Source organism: Vanacampus margaritifer, chromosome 18 (genome assembly GCF_051991255.1).
Source record: "Vanacampus margaritifer isolate UIUO_Vmar chromosome 18, RoL_Vmar_1.0, whole genome shotgun sequence".
NCBI classification, from domain to species: Eukaryota; Metazoa; Chordata; class Actinopteri; order Syngnathiformes; family Syngnathidae; genus Vanacampus; species Vanacampus margaritifer.
Window position 1 is genome coordinate 1,846,558 of NC_135449.1, and position 18,741 is coordinate 1,865,298.

General features: G+C 44.6%; 2 protein-coding genes across 5 annotated transcripts in view; one reads left to right on the top strand and one right to left on the bottom strand.

Moving 5' to 3' along the window:
• Positions 1-18,741, top strand: part of lhpp (phospholysine phosphohistidine inorganic pyrophosphate phosphatase) — a 24,462-nt gene continuing 5,721 nt past the window's right edge. For 2 of the 4 annotated variants that reach the window (XM_077551229.1, XM_077551228.1), the window contains exons 1-6: positions 4-193; positions 292-479; positions 805-958; positions 1,141-1,204; positions 1,379-1,471; positions 2,029-2,120. In XM_077551229.1, coding sequence (XP_077407355.1) covers positions 63-193; positions 292-479; positions 805-958; positions 1,141-1,204; positions 1,379-1,471; positions 2,029-2,120 — 722 coding nt within the window. In that variant the 5' untranslated portion in view covers positions 4-62. Of the gene's footprint in view, positions 194-291; positions 480-804; positions 959-1,140; positions 1,205-1,378; positions 1,472-2,028; positions 2,121-9,139; positions 9,295-9,346; positions 10,653-18,741 lie in introns of those variants that run through there. The other 2 variants (XM_077551226.1, XM_077551227.1) reach the window with 2 other exon arrangements.
• The window catches only part of fam53b (family with sequence similarity 53 member B), an 8,831-nt gene continuing 3,558 nt past the window's right edge, over positions 13,469-18,741 (bottom strand). The window contains exons 2-5 of the mRNA XM_077551218.1: positions 18,489-18,649; positions 18,098-18,140; positions 16,337-16,977; positions 13,469-14,142 (exon numbers count right to left, since the gene is read on the bottom strand). Coding sequence (XP_077407344.1) covers positions 13,903-14,142; positions 16,337-16,977; positions 18,098-18,140; positions 18,489-18,575 — 1,011 coding nt within the window. The 5' untranslated portion in view covers positions 18,576-18,649 and the 3' untranslated portion in view covers positions 13,469-13,902. The remainder of the gene's footprint in view (positions 14,143-16,336; positions 16,978-18,097; positions 18,141-18,488; positions 18,650-18,741) is intronic.

Here is an 18,741-nt window from a genome sequence, read left to right on the forward strand (position 1 = left end):
ATTGACAGCTGGTTTCTCACTGCTGTTGCGCATGCGCATTACGAGAGTGGCGTCACGTCGTCATGGCGGCTACCGACTGGCCGAGCTGCGCCACGCGTTTAAAAGGCGTCATACTAGACATGTGCGGAGTTTTGTATGACAGCGGTGATGGCGATGGGGTGGCCATTCCTGGCTCCGTCGAAGCCGTGAGGAAGTAAGTGTCGAACGGCACTGAAAAACACACATTTGATTTAAAACCACCACCGGTTTCTTCATTGACTACTCTCGCTTGCTGCGTATGTGTTTGCGAAGGCTCAAAGCTTCCGACCTGAAGCTCCGATTCTGCACCAATGAGACGCAGGCAGCGAGAGAGAAGTTTGTGGCCAAACTCCAAAGATTGGGATTTGACATTTGTGTCAGTGAGGTCTTCTCTCCTGCACCTGCAGCAGTTGCTGTGCTGAGGAAACGAGGGCTGCGGCCCCACCTGCTGGTGTATGACGGTACTGCTTTTTCATACGCAAAGTAGTTAAAACACCAACACTGGTAGTAGTTTTCCCCTTTTCTTACTTTTTTATGCAGGTTCCTTGAAAGAAAAGGGGGGGGGGGGTACTAGGGCATTAGAAAATGTGGTATTTCATGAGGTAGCTGTGTGGATAAGAGTCGGAAAATGATATATTATATCACTCAGCACTCCGTTGATCATTTATTCACAGTAACTGGCAGCTTGTAAAATACTAATAAACAGAGCGGCTAGCAAAAATACACTATTATTTTGTAATACATGCATGCATGAATGAATCACATGTTTATTGTCTCTTCCATCAGCGCTCCTGCCAGAGTTTGAAGGCGTAGACACGAGTGATCCCAATTGCGTGGTGATCGGTGACGCGGCTGAAAAGTTCTCCTACGCCAACCTGAATGAGGCCTTCAGGGTCCTGATTGGCCTGGAGAAGCCAATCCTGTTCTCTCTTGGAAAAGGGTAATGAGGATATTGCAATTTATCACGGTGCATTTACCTGTTTTGGTAGTACTGCACGTTTCCAGCATTTGGATCAATCACAGCTTTTGCGGCATGTAAATGAGCAGCAGATCTTGTTCAGCGCAATTGACTATATTTTAGTATTATCTTACAGTGGTTAATCTCGCTCTCTCTTTCCACAGAAAGTACTACAAGGAGACGGATGGTCTGAAGTTGGATGTGGGAGTTTACATGAAGGCTCTGGAGGTACAGCGGCCATCACACTAGATGGGATTGGTTGTCATCATGATCCACCTACTGTTTGATTCTTTACATTTTGCAAATTATTGTGTGTGTTCTTTTCAAACGTATTAAACTGGCATTTCAAGGCACCGCTGTACAAAAAATACATTGCAAAACTATTTGTTTGATTTCATCTAGTACGCCTGCGACGTGGAGGCTGAGGTCATCGGGAAGCCGTCCGCTACCTTCTTCCAGAGCGTCCTCGACGACATGGCGCTCCAGCCACATGAGGTGGGTCCAAGCAGGCGCGCAAAACAAAAACATTCACCTCCAGACACCGCATATCATTTCAATGTTATCTCTCATGCTGCTACACGCTGTTTCAGGTCCAAGTTTGAATTGGTAAGCTTTTGCTCATTCAATTAGAGGACTTCAAATAGCCTACCAGTTCTTTTCCCTGCATGCATTTTCAGGCTTCATTTTTTTTTCAGACAAAATGCACATCTTCTTAGCTCGAACACAAAAAATGATGCATTTTTTTTTAAGAACAGACATTGAAGTTCAGCCATATTTATCATGATCATCGTACAAGGTAGTATTGAATTCACTCTTAGAGATGCATTCAAGAAAACTGGGAAATTAAATGAGTCAATCACTATGTATTAAAATTTCAACGGAAGAAAACTCTGAATACATTTTGTTCTGCCTTGTTTGAAATTATCCACATTATTGTCCTCGCCAAATATTTTTTACCGAAGTTTCACAGGAATTTTCTACCTGCCGTCTTCTGGAACACTTGTATTTTTTTTTTTCCCCCAACTACGAATTTATTTTCATTGCGCTGGCAGGTGATGATGATTGGCGATGATCTGGTGAACGACGTTGGCGGCGCCCAGCAAGTAGGAATGAAAGGCGTTCAAGTCCGAACGGGAAAATACAGGTTGGTGAATTACAGGATGGCACCCTAAAAAACATGATACGGATAATTATTCAATATAAACGTTTTTTTTTTTAGCCGTTTCATTGTACTGTACAGTAACCTTTTGTCAACAGAGGGCGCCAGATACAAAGTATTTATTTCTCTTGATTTTCCTCCTATTTTGTTGGTCAACATACAGATTTGCACATTTTATTGAGATGCCTCCAAAAATAGCTCTCCACACAAGTGATTCTCTGCGCGGTTGACAAATTTATGATACGAGGCTGCTCGGGTGCGTTGGCTTCAGTATAATTACTGACTTGTGTGGTTGATTATATTTGAGGGAAAAACAGAACTGTGCAAGAATTGAGCATTTAAAATGCAGGTTTGTACTACATCATGGAGACAACAATTACATACATACTATGTACGTACTGCTGTTCAAAAGTATTGGGACAACGCTTTGAAGGTGAGTCTCCTTCCAGGGGCAAAAAAAAAAAGTCAAGGAAAACAAGTAGGTGCACCCTTTTGAATGATGTGGATGTGCATAAATTGGCCGTAAAATGTCATCAGAACTTAAAAGTTGCCCTGCCCCATAAAAAAATACACAGCAGTTTTGGATTTGAGTATTCTCAAGAAGCCTCATTAGAACCACATGTAAACCGAAGAGGTCTCGGAACACCTACAATTACCAATTGTTCATTCACAAAGCTGGTAATAATCATAAAAGCATTGTTAAACGTTATTATGTTTGCATCAGTCCATGATATGGCAAGTTGTCTACAAATCTTCGGAGTGGCTGTTTTGCAAAGACCACTGTGAAAATCTTCGTTTGTGTCTACACGACCCGGGAGAGTTTGGCCAACTCGGTTTCAGCTGGTAACAAGATTTCACTGGAGTAAAACGTCCCCCTCAAATAGACACATGTTTTCCGATCAGAAAAACCATGTAGCAACTTTTTTTTAATGACTTCAGTTCATGGATGCTACAACAACAGCAGGCTACTTAAGCCTTTTTAGCTTTGTTTGGTGGCGCGCTGTAAACTTGCAGTCAGATGTGGGAAAACACAGCTGTTTCCACACGGAGCAGATGCCGCGCAGACCTCTGCTTTCCATCACGCTCCAAGGGAAAAAGAGAGCGCTACAAATAGGCCAGGCAGGCCCAGACCAGGAAAAAAGACACAAATCACAGACAGTTTTTATCATAGCTGTGTGGATTAGTCGGGGACATGATTTATGATATCACTCGGCGCTCACTCTGTAGATCATTAATTCATAGTAACTGCCAGCTTGTACAATACAAATAAACACAACGGCTAGAAACAATCCGCTGTCCAAAAAAAGTCCATGGTCACACCCAATAAATAATGCCAGGCTCCTCTGACCAGGTATTCGCGATGACCGAACACAAAGACTGGAAATAATCCACAGTCATGGCTCAAATGGCCATGGGCGAGTTTGCCCCGAAACTCGTCATTAAAATACATTCCTTTCTTTCTATGCTGTGGCCATTCCGACACATTTAAGACAAACTTGATGGGATTATCGTTTTGGACTTGCGTGATTTGTTTCCGCAGGAACTTATTCATCATGTGTGCCTCTTAAATTGACTTGAGCGTGTTTGACAAAGCTGGAGAGAGAGAGAGAGAACCGCGTGTCTTAAAATGGAGGCCCCTAATCAGATTCACATGTGCTATACATGCACTTTTTTTTTTCCCCTCTACATGACCGTTTGTGTTTTTATTCCTGAAGTTTATAAGAACTAGTATGATTATAAACAACTGATGGAAAAAGGTCTCTTTTGTCTTTAACGTACAACACATTTAATGAAATGAAACAGGGATGGAAATTCAGTTGATCGGAAGAGTGCCAGGAATAACAACCTCCAAATGGGTCATTAAACGCCCCGAACACATTCATTGTGATGATTAGCCTGCTGATTTATGAGCGGCGGTAGGTGTGACATGATGCCATTTCTAATGAATTGGCAAAGTGAGTGCAGATCTCCCGTAAGGCAGCTGGCCGCATTATTAGGAACACAAACACGGGGGGGGGGGCTGCGAGTTTAGCGGAAACCCACTGTGGATTCCTGGAGGAGTTTGGCAGATGAGAGCGCGTGGCAAACATTTTCACACGGCAGCCGCCATCGCCGCCGTCTTTCAAAATAGTTTACAGTGTAAATCCTAACGGCTGGTGGACCACGCTTGACTGCACGTGAGAGTTGACGCTAGTGTTTTCCGAGCAGGTCCGGCGGGATACTGTATCGTCTCTGACTCTGGGAACGACTACACAGGAAGTGAGAGTTTTGCTCGTTAAGCGTCTCAAATCTCTTTTACACTGCCTGCAAAAAATAAAATAAAATGACATTGTTGTGTATAAATGGTGCTGACACTGATGGAATAGCTTAAAAGTATGAATTTTCAATTTCACATCTTTGGAGGTCGACTCTGAAGCCACTTTGGCACTTGAAAGTTGAATTCAAGGCCGAGTTGCTATCTTTGCTAGCAATTTTAGCTAGCACAGCTAGGCTAACATGGTTAGCGACAGTAGGCTGTGTGCTTCTGGTTGTAACATTCGTATAGTCAGATAACTAAACGAAAGCTAGCCAGCTTTACAGTGTCACGTGTTGCTCTTTAGAATCGTTGTAGAATCGGCCCATCTCAATCATTATACGATGTGTTGCATAACTTTATGTTCACTTTGATCTTAATTGAACACATCAACCCGCTTTCGTTTTTGTCGGCATGGGAAGTCCAGCAGTGTCACTAGCGTCAAGAGTGTATGATCAGTTATCTTGGCGTCATAAAAAAAAAAAGGAACATGTTTGGTTTCTGTTTGTCGGAGGATCTAACAGATAACGCCTGATTTTCGTAGAGTGATGCTAATTAATTTACAGACTAATCCATGTTGTTCCAGTCTATTCCCTTGGATTGCAATTGGCAGCTATGAGCGTAACGTAAACACAATCAATTTTGGGAACAATGACCTCGTCCAACTGGCACACTCAACAACGCTGCTTTGTTCCCCCAACCGGACTCTTTGCTGCTGCCATTTTCATCCTATGCTTTAAGTAGAATATTCCATTGAAATTAGCGGTACGAAACATCCGTCCGCGCTCTCGCTGCAGGCTTTCCTGCTTCCTCTTACTGCCCAGATTCCGAGCGGAGCGGAGCGGCCTGTCTATTGTCTGTCGGAATGCTCCGAATATTGCAAACACATTATCCTGACTGTGAACCAAACGTGCCCTTACGTAGCTACTATACTATGGTGTTTTTGTTTGTTAGTTTGTTTTTTTGCGTATTAGCATTTCATCACAAGTAGATTATACTGCAGCTCAAGAGGTGGGAATCGAGCACAATGTTTTAGCAATCATTATAATATCCCCTATATTTAGAGGACCACCATCTACGAAGAAGTACTGTAAGCTGTTTTAGTTGTTACCACATTTTATTTTTTTTTAATTCCTGGAGAGCTCAGTATTGTTCATTCGGTAATTTTACCGATTTGACATGTCATCATCATTGCTCTCCTTTTTTTATATATATATATATTTTTATATTTTTTTTTTTTATATATATATATTTATATATATTTTTATATATATTTTTATATATATATATATATTTTATATATATATATATATATTTTTTTATATATATATATATATATAGATCTATTTTTTTTTATATATATATATTTTATATATATATATATATATATATTTTTTTTTTTGTATGTGGGTGAATATGTGTATGTGCGTGCGTGCGTGCATTGTTACCACATTTTACCGGCAGTTAATATTCTTAGTAACCTATTTTCCACTGTTCTGTATTGATGGCACAAACATGAAATGGGAGCACAAAGTCGCCCTGGCAATTTTGCTCCATCGCAGGTAGTAGTATCAGAAACCACTTTCACACTGCCTTGGCTGTACTATTCATGAGGGATTGGACAGGAAAGAAAAGGAGCAAAAGCCCACAGATGGCTCACTGAAACACTCTTAAATACAAGAACAGCCCCTTTAGCTTTTTCACACTGGCTGGGGGGGGGGGGTCCATTACCATTAGGCAGTCCAGTCTGTGTGCGGGAACTTGTGACACTGCGTGAGTTGCTTTTGGAACACGTTTACCTTATTGTGTGTGACTCAGCAGTCCCTTAGCTGCAACAAAACGCTCTGCGTACACAAAATTGACGCAAGGGGGGACGGCTGAGGAAGTCATCAGCGACTGAGGGTTTTATTGTTTTACTGTCTGTTCCGCATCAGTGGCTCAACATCTGTAAAGTTATTGTGTCCAATCATCATGCACTGATTCATCATGTGAAGGATTGGAAGGATGAAATTGTATCGCAAAGCAAATAAAAGACATGGACTTAAGACTCAGCCATGGGGAACGCCAGGTTTAACAAGTGTAGGACTCGATGTGGACTGACCTCCGTAATACCGGACTGGAGTGTTTGGATAGATATGATGTAATCATTTTCATCTAAATAGGGATGTAGAGTGTACATTTTTATTAAAGAGAGTGGATGAAAGAGATAAAGCTTGGGTGTCAATGGAGGGGTGTTGCATTTTTTTTACATATTTACTTTGGCCCTTGTCTTCTGGTGTGTTAGTACAGGTTTTTCTCCCGGCCTTGAAGGATTTCGGGATTTTGGGTTGCACGAATGCTATGCGTGCAAAAACTTTGAATGCTTGAATACCGCTACCAAACCGCACTGGCAAAATAAGGTCACTCTGAGTTTTGCACACGCTTGACTTGGGTTCTGTGTTGGCCCTTGTGTGGGTCTTATCTGCATTATCGCTACGTGCTCAAAAAAAGGCCCGACGATCAAAAGGTTCAGGTCGAGCGTGTTCACCCGTCCCTGAATATTCACTGAAGAATTCAGCGTTTTTTTTCTCCCAACGCTGAAGGTCACATTTGAGGCTGACAGTTGTGACGCGTCGCTACACATCAACTGGATCATAAAATGACAGCGCCGCTGTGGGGTGACTCATTTGTATCTGTTTACAGTTTATGTCAGTCGTGTTTATTGGAGTTAAGTGTCACGTAGGACGCGCAGTCATCTTGTACAGTACCGTGAATGCCATGAAATTTGCAAACGTCAATTTCGAAGACATTCTTGTCAACTGGAAAGTCTCACAGGATTTGCAGACGTCTGGCACGACGATGCTTTGACTTTTGTTTGACTTCCGCTTCACTCATCCCAAAGACATCAAGTGCCATCTTTCTCTCAATGACGTGTCATTCTGCTGCCGGCATCCAAGATTCCTTTGACGCTCCAGGTGCGGCACCTTCTGGAGTTCATCACATGATGATGACAAAAGTCACTGTGATCTCAGACGAAAACGGAAACTCAACTAGCAGTAGACTGTACGAGTAGGACTAGGTCCAGTCATGATCAACTGGTCTTTGGTTGATCATGACTGGACCTTGAGTGAGCGCGAGTCATTCAAGTTGGCCGGTGGCCTTTTGTTGAATGACCCCGCGGCCGTGCGAAAGTCAGCAAAGCGTCGCAGGGCCTATCTCCGCTATCTCAACACATCTTCCGTATTGCGTAGACCTGAAGGACGCATGACCTCATCGGGTAACACAAGCTGCCTTGTGTCTGAATTTTGCATGCTGGCATTGAGCCTCTCTAAATCCTTTTATTATTCATGAAACAAAGAAGGTAAAAAAAAAAAATAATGCACTGTCTGAAGAGCATGGCCAGTACTTACCAGAAATTCCTACAAGTCCTTTAATGTTGCAGTTGCCCTCATTGCAACCTCCCTGACCAGTTTTCTACTCCTCACAAAAAAAAAAGCTGGCATTTGAGCAGACCCTTTTTTTGACCATCTCATCTCATGTGCGTTTGCATGTTTGTGAAGTCTGTCGTCGAGGCCGCACGGGGAGACGCAACAGCGGCACCATTAGCAGCTCAGCTCACATAACCCAAACGCCCGGCGACTGACAGACGTGCGCAAACACATGGCAGCCCCCCCCCCCCCACATCCCCCTTGCTATTCACTATTCAATAGCCTCTCTTTGCAAAGCCCCGCGCCCGGCCTCCTTTCTGGCGGCGTACAAATATTTGCCACGGTGCCTCGGCGAGCTCTCGGAGCGCAGGATTAATGGCGGTGTGTGCGCCACACACTCGGCACATGGGGAGGACGCGGGGGCCGGAGTGGGGACAAAGCCCGGTGCCCATCTGGAGCTCCCGACCTGTGACTGGTTCCAAGATGGAGGATGAGGGAGGTGAGGCTATAGGCCTCCTCTTCATAAATGAGTGTGGGGGCAGTTATTCCGCTGAATGACGGCGGTGTCTCTTGTCTTCAAGGAAAGGAGGGGGGGGGGGGCTGCATGCAGGGTCGGCATCGCATTTCCCCTACTAGCTGATTACGCCACCTTATCTTCCATCCATTGCTTGGCAGCGAGCCCAAACATAGCCGCCACTAGCGCCTCGTGTCCGTCATGCAGGGTTTGGTTACTCAGGAATTTTACAGGGGGGGTGTTGGGTATAAAAAGAATGACATAAAAATCTTCATGTAAATGCACATGTTACTTGACAGAAATCTCTTTGCTCTCGTCCTCGTTCTACCTGATGGGAGAGCCATTTTCACTGAAGCAACCCCCTTCGCTCCCAGCTGTTTTGCTGGATAACTTTCCTCATTATTCACAAATCTGTTGAAAACACTGGGGGGGGGGAGAAAAGAGCTTTTTGCAACATGTCCCTGGTTGATCTCTTATACTCTGCTGCCATCTGCTGGCCATTTTTGTAATAACTACCATTGCTTTAAGCGATATCTTCAGGTCAGATGCTGCATCAAAGCCTAGCATAACCAAAACCAGGAATCTAAACCAACTGCATGACAAATACGGGAGGGAGATTGTTGTGATGTGTAAGACACAGGAGTGCACTCACTTAAAAGCTGGCATTTTAAGGGGGGGGCGGGGGGGGGTCTAAGACACACACACCTGCTATTTTAACAGAGGTTGGAGTTTTAAAATAGCATAAATCATCCTGTTTTGTAGCTATAATCATCTCCTGGGATTTACTCAGGACTCGCCTGCAGGTAGTTTGCATCAGAACGAGAGTGATAAGAAGTCCAAAACGCGCACACCCCCGCAGGCCCCCCGCACAAGTCGACTTGACAGCGCCGCATAGTTTGTTGACGTGAGCTCTTATGATCTCCTGGGAACAATTTAGCACCGGAATCTTTTCGGTCGACACCCTGTGATCGACTCTTCTTCTCTGGGTCTTCCTCAGGCCCAGCGACCAGAAGCACCCGACCGTGACCGCCGACGGGACGGCCGACCACCTGGCCCAAGCTGTGGACATGATCCTCAGCCACAGGGGAAAGCGCTAAGGTGACGCGGGTTTGATTGAGCCGAGTATTTGGAATGGCCTATCACGACATGACCCCCAAAATCAGAAAACGGGTCGTTGTCCAGCACCGTGGGTCAATACTGAGCTTGATTGAGTAAAGTTGTTGTTGCTTTTGTGAATCATCTGACGCAACTCCCACGTATAAGAATCAAATCCGATTCAGAAAGGAGGTCCTAGTCTAGTACCGTTTCAAAGTGTCACTACACAATTGGGCTCAATCAAGCCAACTGCACAGTGCATTCTTTCAAGTAGATTTGACTATTTAGAGTGGGACCAAAAAGACTCCGTTGTAGAGTAATATGTACTATTGGAAAAGAGTCAAATAAAGAACTAAAAAAAAATACAAAATAAAAGACCTTCAGCTTTGGAGACAATCCACTTCCGAAGCCACGCAGCTCCTGCTTCGTGTTCCAGACGATAGTGTGGCAGTTTCCCAAGCTGAAGGTCGCGAGTTCGTTCCTCAACCGATGAGTGACTTTTTTTCCCCCCCAATTCTTTATTTTACTCTCCTCCGAGTGTAAATATTAGCCTACTCTAAATCCGAGTCTATTTGGTCCCATTCTAAATGGAGTCAAATTGAATTTTCTGTGTGGTTGTTCCTTTCCTAGAATCACGTGACTTTACTTTTCACCTTTTGTAGGCCGTAGTCTAGTACACATACTGTATCTCGGTAGGTCTTGAATGATTGTCCTAGACGCCGGTGTGAGTTTTCCTCGGGTGGAGGTTATTGTCACACTCGCAGCGTCAAAGAACGCTCTCCTCATAAATCAGTCTGACGACCTCAAACGACACTACGGTAGTCTGGTTTCGCGCCATGCTAAGGAAGAGAGGAGTCTAGAAAACGGATCTGGAACAGGACCTAATTCAGTCGGCGCGCTGTACATGTGGACAAAAGTGTTGAGACATGAGCGCTACTCTTTTCTGGGTCCACTTAACCTCCTCCATTCAAGTTCAGCCAAACTCCGTTTGACGGGTTAGTCAAGTCAGCGCTGTCGAGTTCTTTCAAACTCATTCGATCGTGCGCAAATGAACAGAAAAAGGCTTGTTCACACCAAGTTGGAAGAATTTTTAAAAAAATTGGGATTTGGAAGAACTAAGGAGTCCATCAAGATGCTTGTCCCAATACTTTTGCCAATGTAGTGGATTTTGGATTGTTATACTCAATAAAGCCTTCCATGATATATAATAGTTGTTGTCTACCTGGAATTCACAATTTCCTACATCTGGGAACGGGAAGCTGTCCGCAACCCAAGTGTGACCAATCGCCCCTGGAATCCTCTCTAAAAGCGCCTCGCCATCATCGGTGTCCCGGCCGAGCTTCTCCCGGGGGCCCAGTCGCCTTATTGTTACATCATTAACCGCTCGTTAGCATTCACTCCAGCGTCCTGCGCCCAAGTTAGCCTCCATGAGAAAGTGGTGAGAAAATAGGGCTGGGGCAGGCCAGCTGGAATAAAACGAAAAACAATTGTTGGATGGCCGCTGGCCTGGAGGTTTCAGTGTACCCAAATGGATCCAGCGCGAGGAACAAAAGCCCATTGCCAAGTGATTAATTGAGGTCTTTGCGGTTCACTTCACCATCAACTGACACAAGCTTGATTGTTATTGGGCAATTAAAGGTAATGAAATGCTATGAAGGACACAAGTGCCACTCCTCTTTTTGATTGGGGAATAAACCTGCGCGACGGCTGCCTGCAAAGTGCTAGCAGCTGCTGTGGCTTTGCAAACACCTCAAACGTTGTTTCAATCTACCTTTGGGCCAATGTTTTATTGCCGTTTGGCCGCCGTTGCCTATTAAATGGGAATTTGACTTTTCTCAAGCGTATGGGTGACTTTCTTCCTCTTCTTTGCCGCCCATATGTTCTCCACATCAATCCTAGAATCCAAGTAACACATTCATCTTTCGATCAGGGTTCTCAAATGCAAATCATATAGAGCCACACATTTTTTTCTCCATCCATTAATCAAAGGAACTAATAATACAAATTGTTAAATAAACCCAAACATCGGCTGATTAATAACAAGAATCAAAAAGGTTGCAAATGATATCTATGAAGGACGCTAGCTAGCATGCTAGTTAGTGAGATTTGCACCGATAACATAGCACTTCCTGTTTTGTTCCGGACAGCTCATTGTCCTGTGCAGTCAAAACACGAGACTACTGTGACTCCTCCTTTCCTTCCACAAGCTCATTATTAAGCGGATGATCTCATTTTCAATGCTAAGCTGACTGACACCTTGGGGGGACGGCACAAAGTCTGGAGTGCGTCTGTCAGACCATCTCCATCCCAAAACCTCCCATCATTAATACCTTTGGCTCAGCCGCCTTATCTTTGTTCTTGTATGGAACCTTTTTAGATTGTGCAGGTGCAGATAATGTTATGTTGGAAGAGCAATAAATCTTAGAAAGAAGCACCTTGGGCTGGAGTGAGTCAGTGTGAGGTATTTTGAGTTGTGCGCACGCTGCCCTTGACCAGGAACTAGCATGTCAACTCAACTTGGCACACCTGCACCTTCCGACCCAGAGTGCTGCTGTTTTGACAGGAAAATAAAGTCGATTTACAATTTCTCATTTTTAAAAGTAAAGACACAATTTGCAATTTTGGTATTTTAGCAAGAAACGTGAAGTCGAATTTGCGTATGTGGGCAAAATAAAACGATGAGGCAGGCCTGATGTCTTGACTTTGACACCAGTGCTCTTTGATAATGATATTTATTTGATAGACAAATTGGATTTTTTGTGTAAAGAGATTTGTTTTTTTTTTAAGGCCATATTGCCTAGCTTTAACTACAGCTAATAGTTGACTTCCTTAAGCTTTGTGGTGTGCTTCTACTGGAAAGTGTGTGACTTGTAGATTTGACTATACGAGCACAATCTGACTCAACATGAGTGTAGGACCAACTGTCATTCGATAAGACCAATTGTGACCACAAAGAACACGTCATACCATTTTATTGTTGAGTGGTTGTGGACCCCCTCCTCTTTTTGTACTGCTATCTCATCTTAAAACATTGTCTCCTTCCACTTGCTGCAATGCTGCTGATTAAAAGTTGATGCTAACTTGCCATTAGCATCTGAATGGGATCCTCCCTTTGTTTTTAGCATTAGCGCTAGGCTAGTGATGTTTTGTATTTAAATATACAGTGGATGTAATTTCTTATTGTCGTGTGTTTAGTTTGACAGTTAACACTAACTGGGATGTCATTAAACCGCTTAACGACTGCCTTGGGACAACAGAATAACCAGAATAAAATACGCTACATACTTGCTAGTTGCTAACGCTACGCAAGCAAAATGGTGCATTCAGGGTACATTCACAGCGCCAGAAACTTTGGTTTTCTTCGATTTTAACTTTTTAAGGGGAAAATAATCGGCCATTTGGCCCAATTGGCCGATTATTAAGGGCAATAATCGTCGGCCGATTAATCGGCCGTGCCCTCCGGTAGCATGAAATGGGTGAATTTTAAGTCCGACAATGACACCTTCCACTTTGATTAGAATATGAAGTCTGGAATGAATCGAGGGAAGGCGCTTTCTTGTTGAGGGGCTTGCATGGTGTGCCGGAGTGAGGATAGCAAACAGGCCTGACGCATGGCCCACATTCACGAGCGCCTCGCACGTCAACGGGCTCCTCGCAAGAAAAAGACCCTTTTGTTTCCCTCGTACAGGGAAGGCTGCGTGGGCTGGGGGGGGGGGGGGGGGGGGTCGGTCTTTGGGGTGAACTGCAGCTTAGTGCCAACGCTCAAGTCACAATCATCCCCCCCTCCCAAAAAAACACACACACACAAAAAAAAAAAAGAGACCGGACATCATCCTTGTTCGGTCGGCTTCACAAACATAGGCTCATCAAGTATGTTGTGGCTTGTCTTTAATTGGGTCAGTTTGCATTGTCGCATTAAATACAAAATAACTTAAAAACTTCAGTTGGTGTCCCGCAGGGAGCTTTTCTAGGCCCGCTCAGGTTTGCATTTTTAAAATGTCTAAATAAAAAAAGAGAACACGAGGCATATTTAAAACTATGTTTATTCATATAGAAATACGCTCATGTTTTGACATCACCTTGTCATTACAAATTGTAAAATATTAATGCTATTAGCATCATAAAGGATCTCGCGTCTATCTTGGAAAGAAGCACTGTTTTCCTGTTGTGGGTTGAGTCTTTCCCATGTGTCCATTTCCGTCTGTTTGGTCGTCCAACTTCCCCCCACTGCAGAGAATTTGGACAAGCCTGCTGCAAATTCTCTCTAAAAGTAATATGATGAGGGCGTTACGGAAAAAATGTTAAGACTCGTTAGTATTTCACCTCCATTTGACGCTTCCTGATTGCCTTGTCTCCTGAGACACACTTGGAACCCCTGCGTAGTGAGGGGGGGGGGGGGCATCTTAAGACTAAAATGAGTGCATAACTTGCTTTGTCTATAAGACTTGTAAGTCGGTCTCAATTCCTCTCGATCTGCTCAATGTCCAGCTCGCCTCCGAGCAGGTAGGCGTCCTTCCCGGCGCTACAAAGGCCCGCCCACAGGGGCACCTTATCTTTGCAGTACGTAGATATTCGGTCCACCTCCTGGATGGTGAGGCCATGCGGCTCGTGCGTGCTTATAGGCGGAACGTCGTCCGAAGAGTCCTCGCCGTGGCCTGAGATTCTCGGGCAGCTCAGGCTGTGGAAGTTCTGAAGGTTCTGCAAAGATGCATAGAAGGCAGAAAGCTCCTTGTTAGAGGATTTCTGAGAAAGTGACGGTGGACCCAGACAGAAAGACACGAGAGGAACTTGTCATGTGTGACTTGTACAGATGCCAACAACCTGGACCCCGAACTGTACATTACAACTACTAACTTAATGTTCGTGGCGTACTTTTATGGGAATGAATGTGACTTAGATTAGACAAAGTGCAATTTCTGCAGAAATTGCGTGGGAAAGCTGAATGCTAAGATTTGAATGCATGTGGAACGCTTATAAATACATTGATAAAGATAAATTATGTGAAAATTACAAATGAATTGGAGTTGAATGATAAATGAATAAAAAGAAAACTTGAACTGGGGTTCGAACCATCGCCTCCCTGTTAACTGGTCAAAAATGTCAAAGTCTCTCCCATTGAAAATGAATGGGGAAAAGTGGTCATGTGGAATCGGATGTATTATGTGGGAGTTTTGGCACGGCAAAAAAGTGTGTCGAATAAAAAGTACCCTAAATAATAATAAAGGTTGGAAACAACATAAATTAGAATAATACCAGTTGTTTGTTTTTTTTAAAGTTTTTGCAAAGTGCGCTTAGCAAAATGAAGGCTTACATGCGGGAGAACCTACAAAAGACCTCGGGCAGAACGGATGCCAGGATCCTGACAGCTGCGCATTCGGAGCGGGAAGCTTGGCCCGGACTGGGATGATCCCATTTTTACGCTTTAATGTGGAGAAGACGGAACAGCTGCCTTGCGCCCGAACACTACAGAGAAAGGAGCCCAGTCAAAGCCCCTCTGTGGCTTATGTAATCACCGAACAGGCGCGCTGGAGATTGAGTGCGAGGGGTGTGAGGCGCCCCCCCCCTCCCCCCCACCCTTCGGAAAAATCACCGGGAAGACCCTCCATCACAGTGAACCATCTACCAAAACACTCATCATCCGCTCTGACCTTGACTAGCCGTCGATAGAAGCCGATCGATATCTTGCGAGGTCCAGCCTGGCCAGGCCTGTGGCAACGATCCGCCCGCTCGTGCTGAATGTACCCCCAATCAATATCGCTTACAAGCTCTCCCCACGACCGTGACCTCTGCCGCAGCTGTCTCACTCCCTGACATTGGCGGCTAAATGACACGCTGCCTTCAGCAGTGGGCCAGCCTGCGTTGTGACTGCGGTTAAGGCAGTCAGTGGCTGCAATTCCAAGTCGAAGCACAAGGGGCAATGGTCTCAAAAGATGAGTTTTAAGTTAGGGATAGACCGATTATTAGAGATGGGAAAATGAAGCCTCATGAAGCACTTTTACTATTTTTTTTTTACTCCTCTAGATGGTGCTCTTGGTTCAAATATAAAGGCTAGTGCAATGGAAATTATTACATTTCCACTGCCTTTTTAAACCAATAGTGCCATCTAGAGGAGTCAAAAAATATCACAAGTGCTTCATGAGGCTTCATTTTCCCATCACTACCGATTATCGGCGCCGATATTCAGCATTTTGACAAATATCGGCATTGGCCATTTTGAAGAATAGTATGGCCGGTAAAGGATACATAAAAAAAAAAAAAGATAATTTTTTTAAAAATATATTTATTTATTTTAATTTTCAGAGATGCTGCTGGCACTAGCAACTCTCTGCACTTTTTTTTTTTAAATGAAAACTAAGATAAGTAAAAATTCAAGATATTTAGAAATTTTGGAATACTTTATTTACTGTGCGTAACAATTGTTAGTTTTTTTTATTTAACTTTTGAAAACATGCTACTGCCCCTGGGAGATCCTGAAAGTTGTTTTTAAAACAAAGATGTCTATTGACTAAGATTTTTTTTTTAAACTCCAATATTTTACAAACCCTAAAAGTTGTTCAATAAACATATGCTTTAAAATTCCCAAAAATTAAAAGCTGGAGTTTGTATTTTTTTTTTTTTCAATTTTCATGCCAATATTTTAACTTTTGAATGAACATCAGCTCCAAATATCGGTTATCGGCGTCCTTGACTACTAATAATCGAATCAATAGCGGCCCTGAAAAAAAATATATTGTTCTATCTCTATTTTAGGTCATTCCACTAATTTCAACCAGATCACCTGATTTAACTGAATGCTCAGAGTCTGCAGTGTTTCCATTGCTTTCAGTCAGTGAAGCAAATCATTTGAGGCTTTCCAGTGAGTCGGATCAAGTCTCAAGTCAGCAACACCAACCTGAGTCATCTTTGCCAGATCCAGCGAGGGCCTTTGCGTGTCATCCGGCCTCCTGCGCTTGACGCCGATCTTCTTGTCGTTGAGGACGCAGGGCTGCGAGCGGCTACGGGCCAGACCCCCGGGCCCTCCTCGGCGCTCCAGTTCAGGGGTGGAGTCGGGCGAGCTGACCGGCGACGGCCCGTGGGGTTCGGGGATCTGCTCGTGAGACATGTAGAAGGGCTGGGCCAAGGCGGCGGGGAGGCTGAAGCTGGAGCTGCGCTGGATGGCCGGGAAGCCCGTGTGAGCCATTCCGCCGCGGTGGACGCTCCCGCCGCTGTGGCACCGCCTCTTTTCCACGGCCGTCCACACTCTGGATCCCTGCGGTCGCCAGGTGGAGCGGTGGAGCTCGTCAGAGCAGGAAAGGGAGCGGCATTGACGTTTGCTGGGCGGCGCCGACGCCAGCGAGGACGCGGCGGCTTCGGTCAGGCTGAGGTTTTGCAGGAGGCTGCTGATGGTGCCGGGCGTGGAGCCCCCATCCCAAGCCCAGTGGGAGGAGCTCTGGTGCACTTCAGGCAGGACGTCCCAAAGGCTCTCCAGGCTCGTGCCGACCGGACTCTGCGGTAAGGCGCAGCCGTGTGCCACCTTGCACCATCGCCTTGTATCTGCAACACATTCGCCACACACACTTTAATTTCTTAACTCATTTGCTCCCAAAAACGTATAAAAATGTTCTAAATATTGCCATAGTCCCCAAAAAGTATTTATACGTTGTTGTTTTTTATACTGAGGCATACAGAAGGCTGTGGTGCAGCCTCTGACCTGAAGAGGTCGCTTAAAGCAATGGTAGTTATTACAAAAACGGCCAGCAGGTGGCAGCAGAGTATAAGAGATCAACCAGGGCAATGCTGCAACAAGCTCTTTTTCCCGGTGTTTTCAACAGGTTTCTGAATAATGATGAAACTTAGCTATATTCTAATGCTAATTGCTGCAAAACGGAAACAGACACACACAAAAAAGACCCTGATCTTTCTTTTGGTAGGTTCCACGTTTTTCGAACACAATATTCTGTGGGCCTTGCAAAATCAGTCCAAACCCAGTCAAACGGGAGCGAAGGGAGTTGCTTCAGTGAAAATGGCTGTGAGTGAATTAGTTACTGGATTCCCACTAGAAGCTCAACTGTAGACTTACCCTAACACTGAGTTTAGAGTCTGAGTCTGTTTATGATGAGTCTCAAGTCCGTGACCCAAATAATCTGAGTTTGCAGCGTTTACTAACTCACTTGGAGAGCTCATTTAATCCGGGTTAATGACTTGTGGTTCCTGATTCGAATCCTTAACCCAGGTTGATTCAGGAACCGAGCAGCTCTAATAGCTGAGTGAAGACTTTTCTTTTACAGATTTGAGTCCTTTGGGATTTATTTATAACCAAAGGCACCCGAGTAGCACTTCCTGCTCTCCCAGAGAGACCAACACCGGGAGTTCTGCATGATGACTGTTTGATAAGAATTTGGCTTGTCGAACAAGCCGGTTTAATGTGTCACATGATGCTCGGCTGGATGAATGGCTTGATTGTGCATCCATTTTGTACGGACTTAGTACAGTACAGTAAAGATATCTTGTCCAGAATGAATTTAATCCGGGGATAATGACTTGTGATTAAAGTTATTAAGTGTGCACAAAAGTTATCAAAAATTCATTCTGGACAAAATACTCACTTTTTGCTGTCTGTCCTCAGATCGTGAGTGCATTTCACGTGTGTAGTCTTTTTTTTTTTTGGACTTACCCGCAAGTTCACGAGTGAAGACGGCGGTCCCCTGGTTCATATTCTGTGGAAACAAAACCAGAATAATCGTGCAGGCGTCTTGACTACATTTCTTGTGGCCCCCGAGGGCAACACGGAATTCTTCTTCTACTCCTCCAACCTACGCGGTTTACAAAATGAGTCAGTTGCGCAACTTGAACGACTCCATTGTGACTGCGAGTGGAGTAAATGCGGAGCGGGTGACAGAAACGCTGCGCTGTGACGGCTGGCAGGGGACGATAATGAGTCATGATGCAATTCGCTGTAATGGCGACAAAAGCGGCGCATGTCCTTAATTTCATTTCCATCGGAGGAAGTCCAAATTCAAGCTGCCATTCATACGGGACACTCGAAACAACAAGCGCTCACTGACCGGGCCCAAATGTGTGCTTTTCGACGCTACATTGTCGCCGGCCTTTTCCGGCCTCTTCTTGCAAATGATCACCATGGCGACGCACATCCCAGTCTGGAGCCGTTCTGGTGCGTGTCAGTCAAGTGGGCCATGGCCAATGTTCACTCCTTGGACCGCCAATCCTGATGGAGAGACACACAAAGTGGAGTGTTTTTGTCCAGATGGATGGAATACGACACTTTTATTCGTTGCACGTCTAAAAACGGACGCTTCA